This window comes from Paroedura picta, chromosome 13 (genome assembly GCF_049243985.1).
Source record: "Paroedura picta isolate Pp20150507F chromosome 13, Ppicta_v3.0, whole genome shotgun sequence".
NCBI lineage: Eukaryota > Metazoa > Chordata > Lepidosauria > Squamata > Gekkonidae > Paroedura > Paroedura picta.
The window spans coordinates 35,373,173-35,394,558 of record NC_135381.1 but is presented as its reverse complement, the minus strand read 5'-3'; the positions used below and the strand labels follow the sequence as shown (position 1 = coordinate 35,394,558).

The 21,386-nt window shown below is 47.4% G+C and overlaps 3 protein-coding genes across 6 annotated transcripts; 1 reads left to right on the top strand and 2 right to left on the bottom strand.

Moving 5' to 3' along the window:
• Positions 1-1,405: 1,405 nt before the first annotated feature.
• CMC4 (C-X9-C motif containing 4) lies at positions 1,406-5,740 on the bottom strand. 2 transcript variants are annotated; one of them, XM_077307332.1, is made up of 3 exons: positions 5,688-5,740; positions 4,339-4,406; positions 1,406-3,092 (listed from the first exon to the last, which is right to left on the bottom strand). In XM_077307332.1, exons 2-3 carry the CDS (start codon positions 4,394-4,396, stop codon positions 2,920-2,922), a joined length of 231 nt encoding a protein of 76 aa, XP_077163447.1. In that variant the 5' UTR covers positions 4,397-4,406; positions 5,688-5,740; the 3' UTR covers positions 1,406-2,919. The 2 variants fall into 2 exon arrangements, with proteins under 2 accessions (XP_077163447.1, XP_077163446.1); XM_077307331.1 differs by lacking the exon at positions 5,688-5,740 and adding an exon at positions 5,404-5,537.
• On the bottom strand, positions 4,339-6,266 carry MTCP1 (mature T cell proliferation 1). 3 transcript variants are annotated; one of them, XM_077307328.1, is made up of 4 exons: positions 6,107-6,266; positions 5,826-5,996; positions 5,688-5,740; positions 4,339-4,406 (listed from the first exon to the last, which is right to left on the bottom strand). In XM_077307328.1, exons 1-3 carry the CDS (start codon positions 6,221-6,223, stop codon positions 5,693-5,695), a joined length of 336 nt encoding a protein of 111 aa, XP_077163443.1. In that variant the 5' UTR covers positions 6,224-6,266; the 3' UTR covers positions 4,339-4,406; positions 5,688-5,692. The 3 variants fall into 3 exon arrangements, with proteins under 3 accessions (XP_077163443.1, XP_077163445.1, XP_077163444.1); XM_077307330.1 differs by lacking the exon at positions 4,339-4,406 and adding an exon at positions 5,415-5,543; XM_077307329.1 differs by lacking the exon at positions 4,339-4,406 and adding an exon at positions 5,518-5,596.
• A 4,193-nt stretch (positions 6,267-10,459) lies between these two features.
• On the top strand, positions 10,460-20,347 carry BRCC3 (BRCA1/BRCA2-containing complex subunit 3). The gene is made up of 8 exons (XM_077307327.1): positions 10,460-10,688; positions 12,549-12,669; positions 13,033-13,119; positions 14,746-14,834; positions 16,499-16,554; positions 16,692-16,823; positions 17,369-17,412; positions 19,724-20,347. The coding sequence occupies exons 1-8, from the start codon at positions 10,584-10,586 to the stop codon at positions 19,870-19,872; spliced, it is 783 nt and encodes a 260-aa protein (XP_077163442.1). The 5' UTR covers positions 10,460-10,583; the 3' UTR covers positions 19,873-20,347.
• Positions 20,348-21,386: the final 1,039 nt, after the last annotated feature.

Genomic DNA, 21,386 nt, shown 5'->3' with positions numbered 1-21,386 from the left:
CCCAGTTTCCACCCCTCTTTGTCTTCTTGTACGCTGTTAAGTGGCAGGCATGTTGATTTTAAATAAGAATAGATGCCAGGCTATGCAGAACACTCCCAAGGAAGGAAATTTAATGCGGCTGGGTTAAAGCTGAGCTAAACCGAATCAGCCATTTGCTACTCTTACCAGCGGTGGCTTTCCAATATGGACTGCCTTGTCCCAAAGTGACAGAGGCCTGTGTTACCAGCAAGATCCTTTGCACTGGGCAGTGTGCAAACTGGAAGCTTGCATTCATCCATTCAAGTGGCCTCTGTTCATGGGCTTTCCTGACTGATCTCTTAGAGCATTGGTTTTCAAACATCCTGGTCCCCAAGAAACTCTTCCACATTAATGGGTCTGCCACAAGTACCCCTGTCCAGGGTCCCAGTATACATCTGAGAAGGTTGCCTAGATCAGCTGTGTCCCCTAGGTCAGTGGTCCCCAACATTTTTATCAACGGGGATGCTTGATAATTTTACTGAGGCCCGAGGGGGGGTGTAGTCTTTTGCCGACGGACGTTGCTGCCGCCTGAGCCCCTACTCCACTTGCTTTCCCGCTGGCGCCCCTGACTTCCCGCCGCCCACTGGGGGGCGCTGCCAGCAGCAGCTGTGCAGTGCCATGTCGAGGGGGAGCCCCAGCCATGGCAGCCGCTGGAGAGCACCAAAGGTGAGCCCGCCGCAGAGTGGCAGGGCAGCCCCCGAGGCAGCAGCCAGGGAGGAGGATGAGGAGGGAGTGGTTGAGGAGCACTGCCCTAGAATGTGTTATCATGTGCATGGGCCTGTGAGCAGCAGAAGCTTAGTCATAGTAGCCCAGCTGACTGCCAAGGAAGTTTTCCTCCCATTGTTCAGCATTAGCTGATAAACCTGTCAGAGGAAGACAGAGAATTGTGCTAGCCTGCCCCAGGCTGGGACAAGCAGCCGCTGGAACACAGAGGATGATAAACTTGTATTCTCAGACTGCAGTGACTGGTTCAAGGGAGTTGGCGTGTTGGTCTGAAGCAGCAGAACAAAGTTGGGAGTCTTGTGGCTCCTTTAAGACCAACCAAGTTTTATTCTGGGTATGAGCTCTCCTGTACAGGCACCTAAAGAAGGGTGAAGAAGTCTGCATTCATACAAAAGTCCCCAAGCTCCAAGACTCCCCACTCTGCTCCCCTAGGACCTACATGAGCCAACCGGGAAGGCCAGGCTATAAAAATAAAATGATCAATAGAAAGGACAAACTAAGACATCCTCTGCTTATGACCCTTGCACCAGAACAACTTGAGACCTGGGCACCTGAATGCAGTCGCTGTCAGCCTAACGTACCTTGCAGGGTTGTTAAGGTAAACTAGAGGTACACTTATTATACAGTGAAATTCTGAACAACTGAACAAATGAAATTCCGGTGGTATCTTACAAATGAACAACATTTATTTCAGTATGAGGTGAGTCACAGTTCACCAGGATCCTGAGAAGGTGGGATAAAGAGGAAATGTACTGAAAGAGGATTGGCGGAGGGGATGAGAGCCAAATAACGAATTCATGGCAGAGGTGGTGTTTGGACCAGGGCTCTCACTGACCCTCTACAGCTCCGAACAAAGTGAGCCGCCATCTGGTCAACGACGAGACAAGTGGGGGCACCATCGCTGTTGATGCGCCAAACACCCAAATAAAAACACATCTACAATTAAAACATATATTTTTGCAGCATATTTAAAGAGACTTAATACAGATTTAAATCTTTCCACCGCCTTTGGTAAGACCTGCCTACGATGCACACGGAACACTGCAGTGGTCTTGAAGTTACATCAACAGTGGGACGTACCCGAAAGAACACAACAGTAAAAGATGCTCAAAATCCCGGTAGTGAGGGAGGGGTGTTCGGCAGGGTCTCAGTAGGGGAAAGGCAGATGCTACAAGCCATTTTCAATTCCCTTAATTGAAATCAGGCTTTGCTCACACAAGTAGCAGAGTGTGGATGTGTTGCTTTTTTTTTTCTTTTAATGTCTCACCACTCTGGCTTTCTGTAAAGTGACTACTGCTTTATAAAAAACCCAAACAAACCACACCATAACGTATCCCTGAAAATTGCTGCTTCCACAACAGCATCCACGACAGCATTCATTGTGCAATTGGATTCAAGTGCTAATATATCTACAAGCAGGGGTAGTCAAACTACGGCCCTCCCGATGTCCATGGACTACAATTCCCAGGAGCCCCTGCCAGCATTCGCTGGCAGGAGCTCCTGGGAATTGTAGTCCATGGACATCGGGAGGGCCGCGGTTTGACTACCCCTGATCTACAGCTTGGAGGGCAGGTGACCTTCCCATTTTAGAGATGAGGAGACTGAGGCACACAGTTCACTTGACGGTGTATTGCCCAGCTGAAAGAGGATCAGCTTCTGGCTCCTGGGCTTAAGCCCCCAACGTATCTTACATCTGTTTGGGGCAGAAGAGGATTTCAGAACAGACTGGGAAGATAGGACTACGAGTTTCTTCTGCAGCTCAGACAGGAGACTTATTTACATACTACGTCTAACGGATTGTCTCAAAAACTCAATTTCCAGCAAACTGTCCTGCAGACAAAAAAAAAAAAGAAGGCTGCTCAGGTTTCACCTTGCAGTGGAATATTGCTACTCTTGACAATAGATTAGGTTACAGTGAACACAAAACACCAAATTAGTCACGATAAGGCTACAGACGTGACACATTTTGTAGGCGGAACTGCTAACAGATGAGCCGTTGTTTCCGGCTTCCTCCAGCATCTGGGACAGAAGCTGCCCGTTTTTTTTTTTTTTTGTTTGTTTGTTTCCTGGAGCAGTCTCTCTGGTGCAAACAGTGCCACTGAGGTATAATGTGAGAACGCTGGCGCAAATATTTTGAATCTCCAGGAAAAAGCCTGTGTTCCGTCAAAGGCGAGTGCTTCATTCGGCATGTGAGCCCTGAGTTCCTTTGGAAGCCGATTTCTGCTTCTGCCTCTCTTTTTCCTCTAACTCAAACCCGGAGCAACAGACGGACCTGCCTGGGGGATACCGGCCACAGCATTTTCTCATCTCCTTGAGGACGGCTTCGCATTTGGACTCCATGTAATTGTTGGCTGGGAAAAGCAAAAGCGGGCAGAGAGCAAGCAGTGAGTGAAAGGCAGCCTTGCAGGCACAATGGCTCTGTGGGCTACATTTTGAGATCGAATTTGCTCTGGTTTTCTCCCTAATGGGGATTCCAAGGGGGCTGACACGATCATCCTCTCATTCCCTTCATTTCATCTCACAACCACCACACCAACTGTGGGGTTGGTTAGTGTGAAAGGGAACATCTGATCCAAGGTCACAGCTATCTTCCATAGCAGAGGGAGGACTTGAACCTGGATCTTCCACACCCTAGTCTGACACTCTAATGGCAGTCCCAGATCTTCTCTGTGCTGCTCTCCCAACTGCTTCCCAAACTTCCTAAATTTCATCACTGCAGGAGGAGACATTCAAGTCTCCCCTCCACATACGCTGCCGCCTTGTGAACTGTCGGAAATGTGCTCTGCAATGCAAGCACTACCCTTCCATCCAAGCAGAAGCAGGTCAGTTTTTCTTCTCTGCCCTTGACATTTAGAAGAGTGTGGGCATGTCGCCTCAACCTATTCTCTCCCTGCCAGCTTCTCAGCTAAACCAGTCAGAGGTCAGTATTGCTCACCAGTCGGTTAAGCTATCCCTGGGTTTGTGCTGGCTTTTCAGAGCTCACTCTTCTCTAATGGCAAGTAATTTGCCATAAATCCTCACCTTCCATTTGGCTCATTTAAGACTGACAAAGATTTATTCAAGGTGTGAGCTTTCGTGTGCATGCACTCCCTCAGACAATTGCTATTTAGAAGATGAGTTGCTTCTTATATGCTGCTTTTTTCTACCTGAAGGAGTCTCAGAGCGGCTTACAATCGCCTTCCCTTTCCTCTCCCAACAACAGACACCCTGTGAGGGAGGTGAGGCTAAGAGAGCCCTGATATTCCTGCTCAGCCAGAACAGCTCTAGGAGTCTCAAAGCAGCTTACAATCTCCTTCCCTTCCTCTCCCCACCAGACACCCTGAGAGGGAGGAGAGGCTGAGAGAGCCCTGATATTCCTGCTCAGTCAGAACAGCTTTATCAGTGCTGTGGCAAGCTCAAGTTTACCCAGCTGGCTGCATGTGGGGGAGCACAGAATCAAACCCGGCTTGCCAGGTTAGAAGTCCACACTCCTAACCACCAAACTGGCTCTCTAGAATCTAACTCTCTGTTCTCAGGACAGGATAACAAACTCAGCACTTGTTGGGTGCCTCTATGCTTGGTTGCACTGAAGCACAGCCAAAGGACATTGCAGCATACCTTGCAAACATTTCTGGATTTCACAGGCTTCTTTCTGGCAGGGGTCTTTCTGAGACATGTTGAGAGAACTGAAAGAGCAGGGGGAAGAAAATCACTGTTATCAGAGCTTGGAGAATAGAAGAAAAAGTTGGCCTGATTTAAGCTTTATAAAGCCAATGAACACTTTGTTCCCCAGAGCCCTTTACAATCTTCGTTACCCCCAAAACACAGCACAGCAAGGAAGTTCCCTCTTAAAACTGTCTGGAGGCATGGAGCCACCTGGAAAGATGCCTGGGGCTTTAGAGCAGCTGGCACAGCATGAATGCCCCTCCTTTCCCTGTTCCCCCAGAATAAGTAAAGCAAAAACTATACAAACACAGAACACATTTGGAAAGGCTTGTGCCCCGAAACCACTTGCAGGACTCCTCTTCCTGCTTGGCACTGGCTTAGTGCTCTTCCATTTGGCAAGTCCTGGGTTCCCCTCGGCTCCTTCCCCCCTCCCTTCCCCATAGTTCTGGTATGACGCTTAGAGTGACACGGTCTACAAGGCAGTTTTCCCAGTAGAGTAATATCAGTGTGTGCTCCTGCTTTGTTGGGAAGCCTAGCACATTAGGGGGACTGCGTGAGTCAAAGGCTTTATTTGGGAGGAGAAACATTCTTTGTGATGTAGGAACAGCGTCACCTTGGGAACAAACTGGGGAAAAGAATCTGAAAAGGGAGACTATTGAATTAAGCACTGATATTGGCTGGTGGAGGAAATTGAGAGACCAAGTTCTCCCCTCGGAATGAGTAAGAAAGCGGTGCTCTGTAAAACTTTGGAAAGGATGACATCGCTTCTGGAGAAATCTGCAACAGGTTCACAGGCCAAATTAGCCACACACTTGGCCACTAAGTCTCCTGGCTCTTGGCTAGGCGCTTGGTCTCAGACCAAGAGTCCAACATTCCATCTCCAACAGTGGCCAAAGCTTCTGAGAATGTCACAAGCAGGGCACATTGATGATTACTCTCCCCTGTTCTTGACCCCGTCCTCAAGTGAACTGCCATCCTGACTTGGCAACTAGGGAGGGGCAATTCCATTCTGCCTACCTAAAACTCCCCCATGTGATTTCAGTTGGGCCAGGGCACTCGTCCGCTACTGCCTGTCCTAAGCTCTTGGATGGTGCTGCCATGAGCCACGAAAAGAGATGCCTGGCACACTCCGCCTCTGAGGCAGCTGCATTTTACTGCTGGGAGTGACCACATAAAAACAAACAGGGACATCATTCTAGAGTCACAGCTCCTGAAAGACAAAAACCAGCATTAAAAGAAACCTCTGTAAGCGAAAATGTGAGCACAAGGGCAGGAGGAAGGGGTGGAATAATGCCACTCACCAGATTTAATTGCTTGGCAGACGTCTCAGAAGCAGCTCCTCCACCCCCATGATCTGCAAGAGACACAAAAACAGCCAGGTGTTGGTTTCATGCTGCTTTATAGCCAAGGGAGGGACGGTTGTTTGCATGCAGCCTTACTAGCAAATGGTGTTCAATATCCCAGATTCGGAAGTTGCTGTCCCTGTACTGCTGACCCTCTGAAAGCTGCCACATATGGGGCAGCTGGGATGCAGGCAGGCGGCTGGGGCGTACTGCCTCACCCAGGGGGACCTGGACTCTTCTGATCCGGGCTTTCAGTGTGCCTGCCTCCTGTGGGAAAAGCCCAAAACAAATGGACCTGAGTGACTGCTTTAATGTTTTTTTTTAAAGGTGCTCTCCAAATAATCAAAAAGACAATTGCTAAGAATGTTCTTACTTGCCTCTTCGGATGCCACCAGCCATGTTTTCTGGTTTTCATCGCAATAGACACCTATCCGTCGCACCCAGAGGCGGACAGGTGGGGCTCTGGCATCATCACCTTCCTCTCCTTCTGCCATGCCCTGATCTCTTGCTAGGATGGCCCTCCCTCAGCTCCCTTTCTACACATGGTCCCCTTTGCCTCTGAACAAAGACAAGGAAGGAACCATTAGTCCTGCAAAGAACCAGGCTTGGCCATGGGTGGTACGCACTGCTCCCAGTGCTGTGAAAAGTCAGATTTAGTAGGGGAAAGTGATCACATGATGGTTCTCAAACGGGAGGGCACCTGAAAGACACCTGGTGATTTGGAGAGAGGAAAAGCACTACACTATACTGTTCTTGGTTTGGCTGTCTCATGCGATCAGCAGAAAGAGCCTGCAGACTTGTGAAGCACAACAGCTGAAGAAGACGAGTAAAAAACAATTGGTGCTCTTAGGAAAAGTATCTTTAGTATATGTGAAACTCCACAATTTCTTTCACATCAAGCTTCTTCAGAGGGATAAAACTTCAGATTCTCAAAAGAATGTTACTTTCTCTTCTGCAATTAATTTCCCCACAAGTACCAATTGTATTTTTTTTATTTTCTTCACTGGAACAAAACAGTTGACAGCTGACATCCAAGTAGACACGTCTGACCTGCAGGACTCCAGCTAGCTCAATCACTGAAGCCAACATCATCCCTTTGGCTTACTTTCCAGCTCCTTCTGTTTTCTCAGCTTGCTTCCCTTGTTCCATTTTCTATGCTCAGTCTGCGGCTTCTTCCAGCAGGATGGAAAAAACTAGAGTAGTGTCTGGGGCAAACTGCTCTCTTCCACAAAATTAGGAAATGCATGCCCTATACTACTGCCAGTTTCCCCCTCTATTCATGCTCAAAAGAGGCCGTAGGGGCCATATGGAAGAAAGTCAGAATTGCACATGTGTCCAAAGAAGAAGAGCTGGTTCTTATATGCCACTTTTCCCTACCCAAAGGAGGCTCAAAGTGGCTTACAGTTGCCTTCCCTTTCCTCTCCCCACAACAGACACCCTGTGGGGTGGGTGAGGCTGAGAGAACCCTGATATCACTGCTCGGTCAGAACAGCTTTATCAGTGCCGTGGCGAGCCCAAGTTCACCCAGCTGGCTGCATGTGGGGGAGCGCAGAATCGAACCTGGCATGCCAGATTAGAAGTCCGCACTCCTAACCACTACACCAAACTGGCTCTCAAAGGAGGGACAGACTGGCTCACTTGAAAACTGGCATCACATATGTGCCATTTCCCTATCGCAGTGGCAAGGTGAAGGTAATATCTGTACTATTTTGCTTCCCGTGATTGCCTGGGACTGGTAGTCAACTAACCCCTTTGAATTCTTAATTCAGATCTTTCCACTATGAATGGGAAGTCAATGGCAACAAAGAAAATCTAGACCTGAGAAAGAACAGCATCATGAAATTTGTACTTCATGCTTTTGGTATCTACAGAATCATTCAGACCACAGCAGAAAGTTGGGAAAAAAACAAAAATCATTCTTTTGTAATATAATAGGCGAGGCAAGAAAAAGCATGGAAGGAAGAGAATGGTTTCAGGGAGCAAGATATTCAAAGTCTTTCCAATGTACAGCAAGAACAACACACCCTTCCCAGCGATAAAGCAAATGGTTTTCCAACTGCCAGGAGGACAAAGCCAAGTTTGCATGCCAACAACTGAGGATACAACGATAAGTAAGAGGAAGGGGAGGACATGTGGTTAACCACTTTGGTGTGGATTCCAGAGACAAAAAGCACACTTGGCTTCTGGAAAGGCACTGAGTTACTGCACAAGCAGTAAGGAAAAGGTTATGACTTTTTCAGGGGTTGTCTAGCCAAGTGAAGAGCATGTTCTGCTATTACAGTTCTGGCCTCTCCCTCTGGAATCAAATTCCCAAGCATCCCTTGTACTGTAGGGGGCTGAAACCAAATGGCTCAAGAATCATTACACATCAGCCCTAGACAAGAGGCTTCCAAACAGGAAAAAGCGTTCAACTTGCACAGATGTCATTTCCCTTCCCCCAAGTTGGAATGCAGTCAAGACTCCAGGAGTGTCATCATGTTGCAGAGTGTTCAGAAAACCACAATTTCTTTATGGCCACAAAGGCCCAAACCTTTGTTTCAGCAGCCAGCTCTCCTACTAGCAAATAGCACTCCAATCCAATGGTGGGCTATAAACAGGCCAAACCCCCACCTGCCACATCTGGGCTTCCTTGAGAGGTACCCTGCCCCTACAGGAAGAACTATAGCACAAGACTTGCATACAGCAATGTCCCCCACAAATTCTATTAATATCACCAACTTTGATGTTTGCAAGACTGAATGTGGCTTGAAGGCCTGATAGGCTTCCTGTCTGCTCACAGGAAAGGAATTGTGGGCAGCCCCATTTCTAAATGTCCCACCAGTGTTCTGCCAGCTCTGCATTCTCCATTGCTCCCTCACATCCCAGCAGGGGATCTCTGTAACTGAAACAAAGGCTGCCAGTTCTAAAACAGGAAATAGTGGTCCGACTTCTTGTCCATCAAATGCCAACTGATATGTAAATAAGCAAAGAACACAGAGCACACAGAAGCAGGGCATAAGACACAATTCTCAGAGAATGCCTCGCCACTGTGTCCAGGTCAAAGCACTTTAGTGACCTTGATCTAGCTATCATCTTTGTGGCTCAACTTCTTCTGAAAATTCAGGCTATTTTTGCCATTGATGCACCAAACTATGTTTTACTGCAGCCCAAAGAAGGATGTCTTTGAGAGCCCTGGCAAACATTTTTAAAAGGAAGCTCTTTTTTTACAATTAAAACATTAATGAGATTGGGGAGTATGAGAACACAAAGAACTTGAACTGCTCTGAAAATCTAGCAAGTCCAAAGAGTTCAAGGCTCCTGGATATTATCAGTACAACTGTGCACTGAAAGGAACAGCATTAAAAAATAAACTTAATAAAAATAAAAAATAAAATTAAAGAGAAGATCTTTTTGTTCCAGTATACTGACATGCTAGACAAAAGAACCAGGAGGAATTTTGTGGTTCCGAGTTTGTTAAAGTTCCCTCACGATTTTGGGTACCTGACAGATAAAGGCCTGATTGTAAGCAAAGGTTGGGAAGGATTTAGGAAGTTTAAGAGTCTGACCGACGTATCTTCTCGATGCAATTGTCAAAAGTTAGGATGAAGGCCCATATCCTCGAAGAATGAGCTATGCAGTAACATCCTACATCATTTTACTGATTGGTGGTTAAGGCAAAGGAGTCCCAACAGGCGGAACTCCAACAGAGAAATCTTTTCCCATCCCAAAGCTTCCCTCTGTGAGAGGCTTCGCCTGCTGAGTTTCTGTCCACTATGCAACCATTCGAAACCTTTATTTAAAGGTTTTTATTTAAAACTTAATAAATAGAAGAGCCTGGCTGATTCAGGCACAGAGAGGACGACTTCTTCTGGGTCCCCTTTTCCAACTCTATGCTCTTCGGGTTAGAATCATAGAGTTGGAAGGGACCTCTTGGGTAATCTAGTCCAACCCCCACACAATGCAGGACACTCACAACCCTCTCGCTCATCCACTGTCACCTACCACCTGCCACCCCCTTGAGCCTTCACAGAATCAGCCTCTCCGTCAGATGGCTCTCCAGCCTCTGCTTAAAAATTTCCAAAGATGGAGAACCCACCACCTCCCGAGGAAGCCTGTTCCACTGAGAAACCACTCTAACTGTCAGGAACTTCTTCCTGATGTTTAGACAGAATTTCTTTTGCATTAATTTCATCCCATTGGCTCTGGGTTGCCAGCTGCTGTTTAGGCTCACCCTTCCCCAACCCCCGGGGGCTTCACAGCAATGGTGCCGGGAATAAACGCAGCAACTGAAACGTTTCCTAACAGCGAGGGGGGCAGCTGTGCCCTGTTGAATGCCTGCCTGATACGCAACGGAGAGGAGCCTAGCCAGGAAGGGAAGGAAATCCACCACCATCACCACCCGAAGGCCCTGGGCCCGCTTCCCCTCCGCCTCGGGAGAGAGTCGCCATGGCAACAGACGAAGCCCATTCCCCACCACGGGGCAGCCCCCATTTCCCGCGCACGAGATCCCCTTCCCACCCGAGCCACGCCCCCTACCCTGTCTAAGAGCCAAGCGCGGGTGGGACGCCCAGGAAGAGCCCCCCGGCCCTGTCCCCAGCGACCCCTGCCCCCTCCCGCCCTCCCTCCGGGCACGCACAGCTCCTCCGAACCCACTCGCCCCCGGGCGGAACCGACCTGGCCCAGCGGCACTGGCGGAACCCAGGAACGCTGCGCTCCGGGGCTGGCCGGGCACTTCCGGGAACGGACCGGAAGTCGCCGTTGTCCGGGCGACGCAGGCCGGGGAGGGAGGGAAGGAGGTGGCGGCCTCGGGCGGAGCTGAAAGCCGGCGGTGCATTTGGGGTCCTTCTCGTCTCCTCGACGGCGAAGCAGCCCGCGATGGCGGTGCAGGCCGCTCACCTGGAGGCCGACGCCTTCCTGGTGTGCCTGAGCCACGCGCTGAGCACCGAGAAGGAAGAGGTCATGGGGCTTTGCATTGGAGAGGTAGGAGGAAGGGAAGGGAAGGGAAGGGGGCGGAGAGGAGAGGAGCCACCGAGAGCTGCGTCTCTTTTACAGTCTCGTCGCCTGCAGGCTGCCTCTGTCGAGCACTAACGGGGGTGGGGGGGTGGATTTCCTTCCCTTGTATTCTTTTATTTATTTATTCACATTTATATACCGCCCTCCCCGAAGGCTCAGGGCGGTTTGCATAGAACTGAAAAACTATACAGGGAACCTTACACATAATTAACCGTAACACTGATATAACATTAATATTATTAACTGATAAAGGTAAAAGGTAAAGGTATCCCCTGTGCAAGCACCGAGTCATGTCTGACCCTTGGGGTGACGCCCTCTAGCGTTTTCATGGCAGACTCAATATGGGGTGGTTTGCCAGTGCCTTCCCCAGTCATTACTGTTTACCCCTCAGCAAGCTGGGTACTCATTTTACCGATCTCGGAAGGATGGCAGGCTGAGTCAACCTTGAGCCGGCTGCTGGGATTGAACTCCCAGCCTCATGGGCAAAGCTTTCAGACAGCTGCCTTACCACTCTGCGCCACAAGAGGCTCTTTATTAACTGATAGTAACAGGGTAACCGTATAACATTAAACAGTAGTAATACAACAGGTCCTGGAGTCTTGGTGGATTTCTGGGGGGTGGGGGGAGGGAAAGGGGGGCAGGGGCCCTGCTGATGTTGTTGACTGATTGTGCCTGGCCTTGGCCAAATGCCTGGTGGAGGAGTTCCCTTTCTGGCTAGGCTCCTTTCCGTTGTGTATCAGGCAGGCATTCAACAGGGCGCAGCTGCTCCCCTCGGTGTTAAACCCCACTGGGTTCAATGGGCATTGCTCCCAAGTGGTGGATTGTGGCATTTGGAGGCTTTTTCTTCCCCCTGTTTTTATGGGGGTGGGGTAGGGTGGAAATGGCCTAGAGTTGAGCGTTGCTCAAAGGCTTGTCTTTTCACTGTTGAGATGCTTTTGTTGTTGTTGTTGTTACAGCACTGCTCCAACCAGGCTCAGATATTTTTCTGTGCCAGTATCCCTTCCAATATGTCACCAACAAAAACAAGGACATGAGTGTGATGCTGCAGTTCTCACAGTCTGGGTCACTGCTGGAGCTTCAAGCCCATCCCATATTATTACATATTAACCTCCAGGTGGGCCCAGGGGACCCCCCAGAATTACAGCTCATCTCAGACTGCAGATATTTGTTTCCCTGGAGAAAATGGATGCTTTGGAGGAGGGACTCTGTGGCATTTTATCCCACTGAGGCCCCTGACCTTCCTAGGCTTCATCCCCAATTCTCCAGGAGTTTCACAACCAGGATCGATTGCATTTGTATACCACTCTCCCCTCAGGGCAGTTCACATGGAACATAGAGAACAATACATCGAACTCAGTTTTGTGTCAAGTAAAATACAGCGATAATAATAGAGAATAACTATCTAACACTGTGGTCCGCAACCTTTTCTAGGCTGCGGACTGGCGGTGGGGAGGGCGATCGGCCGGCCGCGCATGCTTGTTTGCGCTATGCGCTGCCGCAAACGTGCATGCGCGGGGAGTGCCATGAATGCGCGTTTGCGGCTGTGCATGGCACAAACGCGCATGCGCGGGAGTGCTACGAATGCGCATGCCCCGCCCAGTGTGGCCTGCAGAGGCAGGGAGCTGCGGCCCGGCAGTTGGGGACCACCGATTTAACAGACCAACCATCTGTTGAATAATGAATAATAACATGGTTCAAATGCCAAATGTAGAATTTTGTCTTCTGGTACATATTCACGGAGGACTTTTGTTCTGTAGCTTTTGAAATTATCAGGTTCACTGCTCCAAATTTGGTCTTGAATAACTTCTCCTTCCTGATTTATTCCAGATTGACACCAGCCGAATAGTTCATATCCACTCTGTGATCATTCTACGTCGGTCAGACAAAAGAAAAGATCGTGTAGAAATTTCTCCTGAGCAACTTTCAGCAGCTTCAACAGAAGCGGAGATATCCTTTGACAGATATTGGGGAGAAGGAGAGAGGTTGAAGAATAAACTTCCTATAGATGATTCCCTACTTACATCCTTTTGCAATATTTGTAGAAACTTTAAAAGCATGGCTTCTATGTGCTTATGAATTTGGCTAGATGGAAAAAAACTAAGCAGTGTATGTTACCGAAGCCATTGTGCAAGGGTACGCTAAATTATTAGTGTATGAAGAAATATGCTTCATTAGTTCCCTAGCTTTGGCAAGCAATTTCCTTTCTTTTACCTTTAAAGTGTCCTAACACCTCCATGGAAAAGCATTCCTGTTTCAGTTTTCTCCCTTTGCATGTGTTTCTGTGTCTTGGAGAAACCTTGACTAGCACACAGATTGGCTGAGTTAACAGGCCGGCCTATGAGAGTTGTGGGTTGGTATCATTCTCATCCTCATATAACTGTCTGGCCATCACATGTAGGTAAGAAATTTCTGGGCAGGAAATATATAAGCCACAATCTCAAGCATGTCAGCCTTGAAATTCTTCCAGAATTTGCCACAGTTGATCTGCAAATTTTTCAGAGCAGCTCGTTAACTATATGTTGTGCTAATATTGCATTTTTAAAGAGAGTCAGCTTGGTGTGGTGGTTAAAAGTAGTGTTTTTTAATCTGGGAAACCAGACTTGATTCTCCACTCCTTCAGATGCAGCCAGCTGGGTGGCCTTAGACTAGCCACAGTCCTGTTAGAGCTGTTCTCACAGCAGTTCTGTGAGAGGTCTCAGCCCCACCTACCTCGCAGGGTGTCTGTTGTAGGAAGAAAAGGGGAAGGCAATTATAAGCAGCATTGCGACTCCCTTGGATAGGGAGTTTGCATGCCAATACTCCCATTGCTGAATGCCATATTTTAGGAGGCGCTACTTCAGCAGAAAAAGGAGATACAAATATAACCTCTCCCTAACTGTTTCTACACTGAGGACTCATTCAGCTGTCCTTTCACAATGATTCCTGGTTTTAAAGTTCGAGATCTCACCCCAGACTGATTTCAAGGTCCTCATTGGGGGCATTCGCCTCAAGTTTCCCTATGTTTGCTCCTGATCTGAGCCCCTAGATTTGTTTCCATACTGAAGCCAAGGGACGGGAAGTAGAAACTTCTTGGTAGCCTTTCCCCCCCTCAGATTACCAAGTTCACCATGGCATTGCCAACAAGCAGTATGGTGTCTTGCTCCAGATTGCCACTGAGGCTCACCTGCACAGCACACTTCCTCTTTGCCAACCTGAAAGCTCCAGGCAGTAACTGGGGCAGGGAGGAGTGCTCTAAAGCGGTGATCCCCAACCACCAGGCCGCGGCTGCCTCTCCCCCCCGCCCTCCCCCGCAAGCTTGTGGCCCGGCAAGCTTCTTACTGTGGGAGGGGGGGAGAGGGAAGCAGGGCCGCGCAGACGCAATGCGCATGTGTGGCCGAAAACGCGCATGCGCAGTGCCTTTGCGCACACGCTCATGCGCGGAAGTGCCACACATGCTCGTTTTTGGCTGTGCATGCGCGGCCCGGCAATCGCCCTCCCTGCTGCCGCTGGTCTGCAGCCTGTAAAAGGTTGCGGACCACTGCTCTGAAGTCGAGCCTCGCCAGCTAGCTGGAACATCATCCTGCTGGCCAACTCGGCTCCCCCACCCCATTCGCTGCCTGGAGCCTCAGGCTGACATCGGTGGAAGTAACACGATCCATTTTTTTTAAGGGTGAGGGATGTTAGGGGGTTGCCAATGGAAGTGGGGGGCAATGTTGCACATGAACCGGAAAAGCCTGAATGTCCATGTTTTTGCATTGTCCAGATCCAGTTTAGCCCCCAGTTCAAGAAGTGAAAACCGGATTTCGGAGGATTCTTTTACTATGGGGCAAGTGAGGGGGCAAATCAGGACTGTGCCCCAAAGGGGGAATTTGAGTGGAGAACTGGATGAAAAGCTACCCTGTGCAGATTCAAATCCAAGGCCGAACCCTAGAGCAGAAACAGTCACCTGCCTGGCTTGAGCATCCAGGGCTGATGATCATGCACCTGCTTCTGGAGCAGGGATCTGAGAAGTCTTGACTTTGTTTTTTAATCATTATGTCTCCAGATGTTCGCACTCAAGCTATGTACCAGATGATGGACCAAGGCTTTGTGGGCCTCATCTTCTCATGTTTTATTGAAGATAAAAACACGAAGGCAAGTAGTTCACAAATAAAGGGTATCTTACCCCCCTTTTACTAGATAAGGGGAACAGGCATCTCACTATCTGTCCCCATCTTAGTGTTCCTCTGTGCTTAAAATTGTAGAGACCAGAAGCTGTGCATTGAACTGATTATGGAAAATTTTATCTGTTTTTAACAGGTTTTCTAATTGTAATTTTATATAGTGGTTGTGAAACGCCCTGAGTCAGTAACCTTGAAAGAGGCGGTATAAAACTCTAAAAGTAAATAAATATATTGATTTAATACCTGTGGCTGTTGTGTTTGTGACCTCAACATATTCTGAGTCCCCAGAAGCTCCCAATATTAGAGACTGAGAGGGATCTATGTCTCCTGAATGGTTTTTTTTTTTTTTTTTTTTTGCTCTCCTACAGCTACTGGTTTAGTCTGTGACTGTGTTTTCGGCAGAGACATCTATTTATTTACTTTGCTCATAATCTACCTTCCTGCTGAGACTTAAGGCAGATTGCAATGTAAAACCAGTGCTGTAAAAACAGTTTAATATGCAGAACCAGCAGTGCAGTAATCTGGATTACAAGAGAACACCACAGCAAAGTATAACATGTAAAGTAAAACAATGCAGCAAAGCTGAGTTACAAAATTAGAGAACAATGACTAAAACAGTATAATATATATACACACTAGATGAAGCAAGGGAAGCTGCCTAAAATTTCACAAGTGCTGACTAGAACCATATTTCCTTAATGACATTAAAAAGACATGAAGAAGGTCATCCGATCACATGGAGCTTTAGCCGTAATACTAAAGACTTTCGTAAAGAATGATGATTTTGATTCACTACATTATTCAGTGACTTCATGCATGATGCTTCATAGCCCCCAAATCCAGATTCTCTGGGGAAACTTGAAACAGGTTGTGTAAATTAGCTGTAGAGCTCTGGGTTTTAGTATGATTTAAAACCGGGAGTGTTCATGAAGTGCAGAATACTGTTGGAGGCTGTGAGTGTGCATGGCAGGGTGCATAAGCTACGTTATTGAGCATATCTGGAGAAACAGAACCCCTGCCTCTTGGGGTTTGGCAAGCACAGGTATTGCTAATGGAGGCTGGCCTCAGGGGTTATAACTTAATTATTTTTTAATTTAATTTTATTTATTAATATTTTTATCCCGCCCTTCCCTACGGTTCTGGGCGGTTTACATAAAACATTAAGAAAAGGCAAAGACTGCTGTGTTCTTGCTGTTGTTTTTTTTTACTAAACATCTTCTGTAGCAAATATTTGCCATAGGGTTTTGTTCTTGGGAATTTTAGATAAGCCTTAAAATTAAACTGCTGCTGAGAACGAACTCTCTCTCTTTCTCTGTCTCTCTCTCTTTCTCTGTTTCTGTCTGTCTTTCTCTTTCTTTCTCTGTGTCTGTCTGTCTGTAAATTTCCTGCTTGCTACCTTCTTCAGGACTCTTGAATTATTATTATTTTATTATTATATTATTATATTTATATACCACCCTCCCCAGAGTGTCAGGAATGTGGAAAGTGTTGATGTATGACACTTTGTGTGGTTGGGGGAGGGAATCCTGGTGAATTAGCATGTTCTGGTGGGTTTTCTAAAATGAGAAAATTTTCCTCTAGAAAAATGTTCTGGTAGGTTTTCTAAAATTAACTTGTATCTGGTGATTTGTTCAGACAGGCCGGATTCTGTACACGTGTTTCCAGTCCATTCAGGCGCAAAAGAGTTCAGAGTGAGTGTTTTAGTCTTCTACCATTATATATTACTATTTTAATAGATTTTACATTGGAGCTAATATGTCTAAACATTTATTTATACCTTTAGAAAGTCTAAAAGTTTACACTATACTTGGATGTGTTTTTGTTGTAGGTATGAGAGGATAGAAATTCCTATTCATGTCGTCCCTCACAATACCATTGGGAAAGTGTGCCTGGAATCAGCTGTGGAGCTGCCCAAGATCTTGTGTCAAGAGGAGCAAGACGCCTACAGAAAAATCCATAGGTAAAATGAGATCAGGCACAATTCCTTCCTGCTTTCTGAACTTGCCCATGGAGTTTAGATCGTAGTGTGGGTTGACCACATGGCCCATTTTGTGACCCTGACCGGAAGCCGAGCAACCTTATACGGTCTGTTTAATTGGCAGGGTGGGAGGCTTAGCTGGGCCTCATTGTCAGGGTGACTAGACAACAGGGGACAGGAAACAAGCATAAAGGGAACTTGAAAGCTTGACAAGAGTTTATTCCAACATAACCTTTTGTGAGCCAGACCTTGCTTCCCCAAATGCATTCAGTTTATCACCATTATACAGGAATGTTTTATATGTTTTATAAGGGGAGGGAGGGAGGAAGGAAGTGAGAGAAACCTGTTCCAAGGCCTTCAGGTATAAGTCCCTGTGAAAGGGCGTGGAACGGATGTGGTGGCAGCTCATGACAGATTGATGGGAGAGGTCAGAGGATCCAGCAGATAAGGAGAAATTGGATTGGCTTTTTTGTCAGGTGGTGTAGTTGATTGCTGCCCTCTCACAGGTGTCTGCTCTCTTTGTTTAGTCTTACTCATCTAGATTCGATAACCAAGATCCACAATGGCTCAGGTAAGGACTTCCAGGTGAAGAAAAAAGATGTGACATCTTCTGATCCATGCCAATTAATCAAGTTTCTGAACCCTACTGAGACTCAAAGGTTATTGCCCACCTACAGTCAGTTATCGGATTGTATGTAAGCCTTTTCCTTGAGTAGTGGGAAGTATCCAGTGGAAAGGCATTGCCCTTCTTGAGTGCGTCTTGATTTTGTCTGCCCCCTTCCTGCCAACAAATCCAAGGTGTGTATAACTTCACTTTCCAATACAGGAGTCAGTGTTTCCTGTTCCTTGGGATGATTTGATGGTCTTTCAGGTGCACATGACTCCTTGCTCCCTGGGCTACATTCCCAAAGGTTAGCAGAGCACACTAATGGCTTAAGCAGCAGCAGAAGTAGCCATGTACTCTTTGTGCATGCAAGCAAGAAAACAATAACAAGCTGAAATTTCTTTAGTCATTTCAAAGTAATATAAGGTGTTTATTATTTCTATATAGGAAAGCAGAGTGATAGAAAGTCCTAATCTAGTCTAACTTTCTCGGAGGCAGAGAGGTATAGGAATCCCTGCCTGCTCCCATGTTGCCAAAGATGGATTCTGGTGGTGTGCATGAGAGAGGGCTGCAAAAGAAGCAGGAAGGGAGAAAGATTCCCTGGGAGTATCAGTGCACAGATCTAAGGGGCTTGCAATGAGATGCAGCAGAATGTTGGAGTCCTGGGCCATCTATCTAAAGTCTGTCAAAGCCCCTCTGAAACTAAGAGACATTGCAGTGTCCTTCTCTTTCAGCAGTTTTTGCCACAGTACTCTTGGAACAGCTAGGCTTGTGATACATTAGCTATGTAAATTGGTAAAACAGGATCTTTGTTCCACTGGCATCTCTCCTGTACAGCCAGATGGGGAGAGGGTTGTTCCCCTCTCCTTCCTCTTTGCTGTGTCTGTCCCAGTGCTATGGACCGGGCCTGCCTGCCATTCTGTTCAGAGTTAGCCACATCTAAGTTCAAATGTGGTTAGAGTGTCAGACTAGGATCTGGGAGATTCAGTTCCCCACTTTGCCATGGAGGCTAGCCAAGTGAACTTAGACCAATCACACACTCTTAGCCTAACTTATGTCACAAGGTTATTGTGAGGAATAAAATGGAGAAGTGGAGAGCTATGTAAGCTCCCTTTGAGTCCCCTCTGGGGAGAAAAACAGGGTATCCATAAAGCCTTAGAATTAGGCTTTTGGTTGCTCATGGCAAGGATACCAGTGTGCAGGGCTGCTCTTGCAGGAATGCTGAAAACTGTCCAGACAGAGAAGGTTCATCTTCCTGTTTATTTTCCAAAATTTAAATGCCACCTTTCTACCTTCATAAAGGACCACCAAAGCAACTGACAAAACATCCTTACCACCTGGTGGCTCTCATATTTGTGCCCTCCTGGGCAGAGCATGTCCGGCCTGTGTCCGGATTCTCTTTCCTGTGTCTGGTACCTGTTTCCGGCTGGACACGTTCCACAGGCTAATCAGGATGCAGCCAGCAAAGCTGGGTGCATCCTGATTGGACCAGCCCCTAGAGGGCTGGCCCCCACAAGGTGGCCATGCAGCGTTCCAGGAGCCTCGCCCCTGCAGCCTTCTAGGAGCGTTCGCACCTGGGCACTGAGGCGAGAAGAACTGTGATGCCCTGGCCCACTCTCTGCTCAGCCCAGCTGTGACTGCAGGACGGGAGGCCAGTGCCTGACCTCCTGAGATGCTGAGTTAACCGCCAGGAGCGCTGCTCAGCCCTGCTGCCCCCACAGGATGCCAGGCCCGGCCTCAAGGCGGCCACCATGCAACCAAGCCAGCCACCATGAGCACTGCTCGGCCCCACAGCAGCCACCCTCCTGGAGCCCTGAGCTGCCTGCTGTCAGCGTGGCTTGCTGCTGCCGCTGGACGGGAGCCCACACCTCGAGGCGCCTTCCCTCCAGAAGTGCCCAGCCCCTGTAGGCACCACGCCAGTTCACGCCCTCCTCTAGCGCCTATTGCATTCCCCTATGCAATGGGCTTTCTGGCAAGTACATAATAAACTCACATCTTAGAAACCATTGAAAGTAACAGGAAGCTCATCCTTATAATAATAAAGAGCAAAGCTAAAATATATACAAAACATTAAAAAGAGCAATTAAAACATAGGGCAGGAAGGAATATTGAAACAAAAAATGTTTACCTGCTGTCAAAAGAGGGCAACAGAAGGAAACAAGACAAGTTTCCCTAGGTAGAAAGATCCTGAGTGTTGGGAGTCACAACCCAAAAGGCTCTTTCCAGGATTGTCACCTGCCTAATCTCTCTGACTGTTGACTATTCCCTCCCTTTCCAGTGTTCACAAAGAACCTCTGCAGCCAGATGTCTGCCATCAGTGGCCCCCTGCTTCAGTGGCTGGAGGACCGCCTGGAGCAGAACAAGCAGAGGATGCAGGAACTGCAACGGGAAAAAGAAGAGCTGCTGGAAGAACTGTCTACCCTGTAGTCATAAGAACAATTATCCTCGCGGCTTAGGAAGCCGAACAAGACGATGGGTTCCAAATCCTGCCTGGGTTCTGTCTTGCCACGCTTCTCCTCCTTCTCTCCATCTTGTAGCAAATACTGCCACAAAATGGGAAGGACCCAGGGCACCCACACAATCATGTCCAAGGAAAGATTGGCCTCCTAGAGCAGCCTTTGCAGTCGAGCAAACTTGTCTTTTGCAGATGAGGGACTCTCCTGTATCCTTCATGCACCTGTCAGAGGAAGGGGCAGTTGTTCTGACTTCAGTACACACCCTGTAACAACAGACTAATCTGGACTTGTTGCGGACTAGTACAGAGATCCTTTTGTATTTGCTTCCTCCAAGGATCTTTGTCCCTGTTAAGCCTCTTTAAAATTGGATCAACTGATGCTTGTGTAGCAGTAGTTGTGTTTGTGCTCTGTCTTTTAAGCTAAATAAAGTCAAAGTGAAGAGAGGATTTCAGAGCTGCAACACCTCTTGAATGTCCAGCTGGGGAATTATTCCTGCAGACCTCCGCCCTGCCCTTGCAGCTTTATGTCTCTTGGATTTCTTTTCTTTTTTATGGCACTTAAAATCTCCAGCCAACACTTTATAAGCAGTGCTGTCGTTTCCCCCCATAACTGTTTGAAACTTAATTGCTCAATTAGATCATTTTTGAAGACTTTTCCTTCTAAGAAAATCTAACCTCATGTCATGCAAGGCACAGCTGAACTAACGTTTTCTTTTTTTTAAGGAGCTTTCTGAACCTCAGTATTAAGGAAAGAATGAGGGGATCTGGTTAGTGGAAATCAAGTTAGAAGCAAAGCATGTCTGCCCTTCTAACGCTACAATGCTCAGTACAGATAATACCTTTGAGACTTGGAAATGTGACCCCCATGTTCACTTTGGGGGGGGGGCAAACTGCTCATTTTGATGTCATTGTGATAAGGATATATTGGCTAGTACCTGTTACAACAGCACCCCAGGTCAGGCTTCTGTATAGGCAGGAAACATCTCCATTAGTTGGTAGGCTTATCCATTGTGCACAGAACAGCTGCTACAAGGAAATGCTCTACATGTAGAACCAGAATGGAGACACACTGGATATGCAGAAGAGGAGTCTGACATTTGCTTTTCGTTTTTCCAGAATGCTGGGTTGCATGCCCTGTATCAAACCTCATGTTTATGTTGTACTTATAGAATGGTGGAACTTACACAGCCGCAGAAACAGTTACATATGGGCAAAGAGATGAAAAGAAGCATGTCATGCTTCTAGAGTTAAAATAATGAACTGGGAGGGGTGGGTCCCAGTGAAGAAACAAATATAGAAAAATACAGACGCACTGGGAAACCAATATGGCAATAAAATATCCAAATTGGACTTGTATAGAGTCGTCTCTCTTCAGTAATTCTTTTATTCTTATTTCACACAAGTCCCGACGCGTTTTGCCTTACAGCTTTTTCAAGGGATGGTTTTTATATTTAAGGACCAACTTCAACTTATTAAGGAATCTCTT

Coding starts and splice junctions, on each gene's coding strand:
- MTCP1 (XM_077307328.1), bottom strand. CDS start 6,223: ATGGCAGAAGGAGAGGAAGGTGATGATGCCAGAGCCCCACCTGTCCGC. Junction 5,997..6,106: donor GGCTGGTGGCATCCGAAGAG/GCAAGTAAGAAC, acceptor CTTTTCCCACAG/GAGGCAGGCACACTGAAAGC. Junction 5,741..5,825: donor ATATTGAACACCATTTGCTA/GTAAGGCTGCAT, acceptor TGTCTCTTGCAG/ATCATGGGGGTGGAGGAGCT.
- BRCC3 (XM_077307327.1), top strand. CDS start 10,584: ATGGCGGTGCAGGCCGCTCACCTGGAGGCCGACGCCTTCCTGGTGTGC. Junction 16,555..16,691: donor CAGGCGCAAAAGAGTTCAGA/GTGAGTGTTTTA, acceptor TTTTTGTTGTAG/GTATGAGAGGATAGAAATTC. Junction 17,413..19,723: donor CAAGATCCACAATGGCTCAG/GTAAGGACTTCC, acceptor CTCCCTTTCCAG/TGTTCACAAAGAACCTCTGC.
- CMC4 (XM_077307331.1), bottom strand. CDS start 5,486: ATGGCAGCACCATCCAAGAGCTTAGGACAGGCAGTAGCGGACGAGTGC. Junction 4,407..5,403: donor ATCACATGGGGGAGTTTTAG/GTAGGCAGAATG, acceptor CTGCTCTTTCAG/TTCTCTCAACATGTCTCAGA. Junction 3,093..4,338: donor AATCCAGAAATGTTTGCAAG/GTATGCTGCAAT, acceptor TGCTTTTCCCAG/CCAACAATTACATGGAGTCC.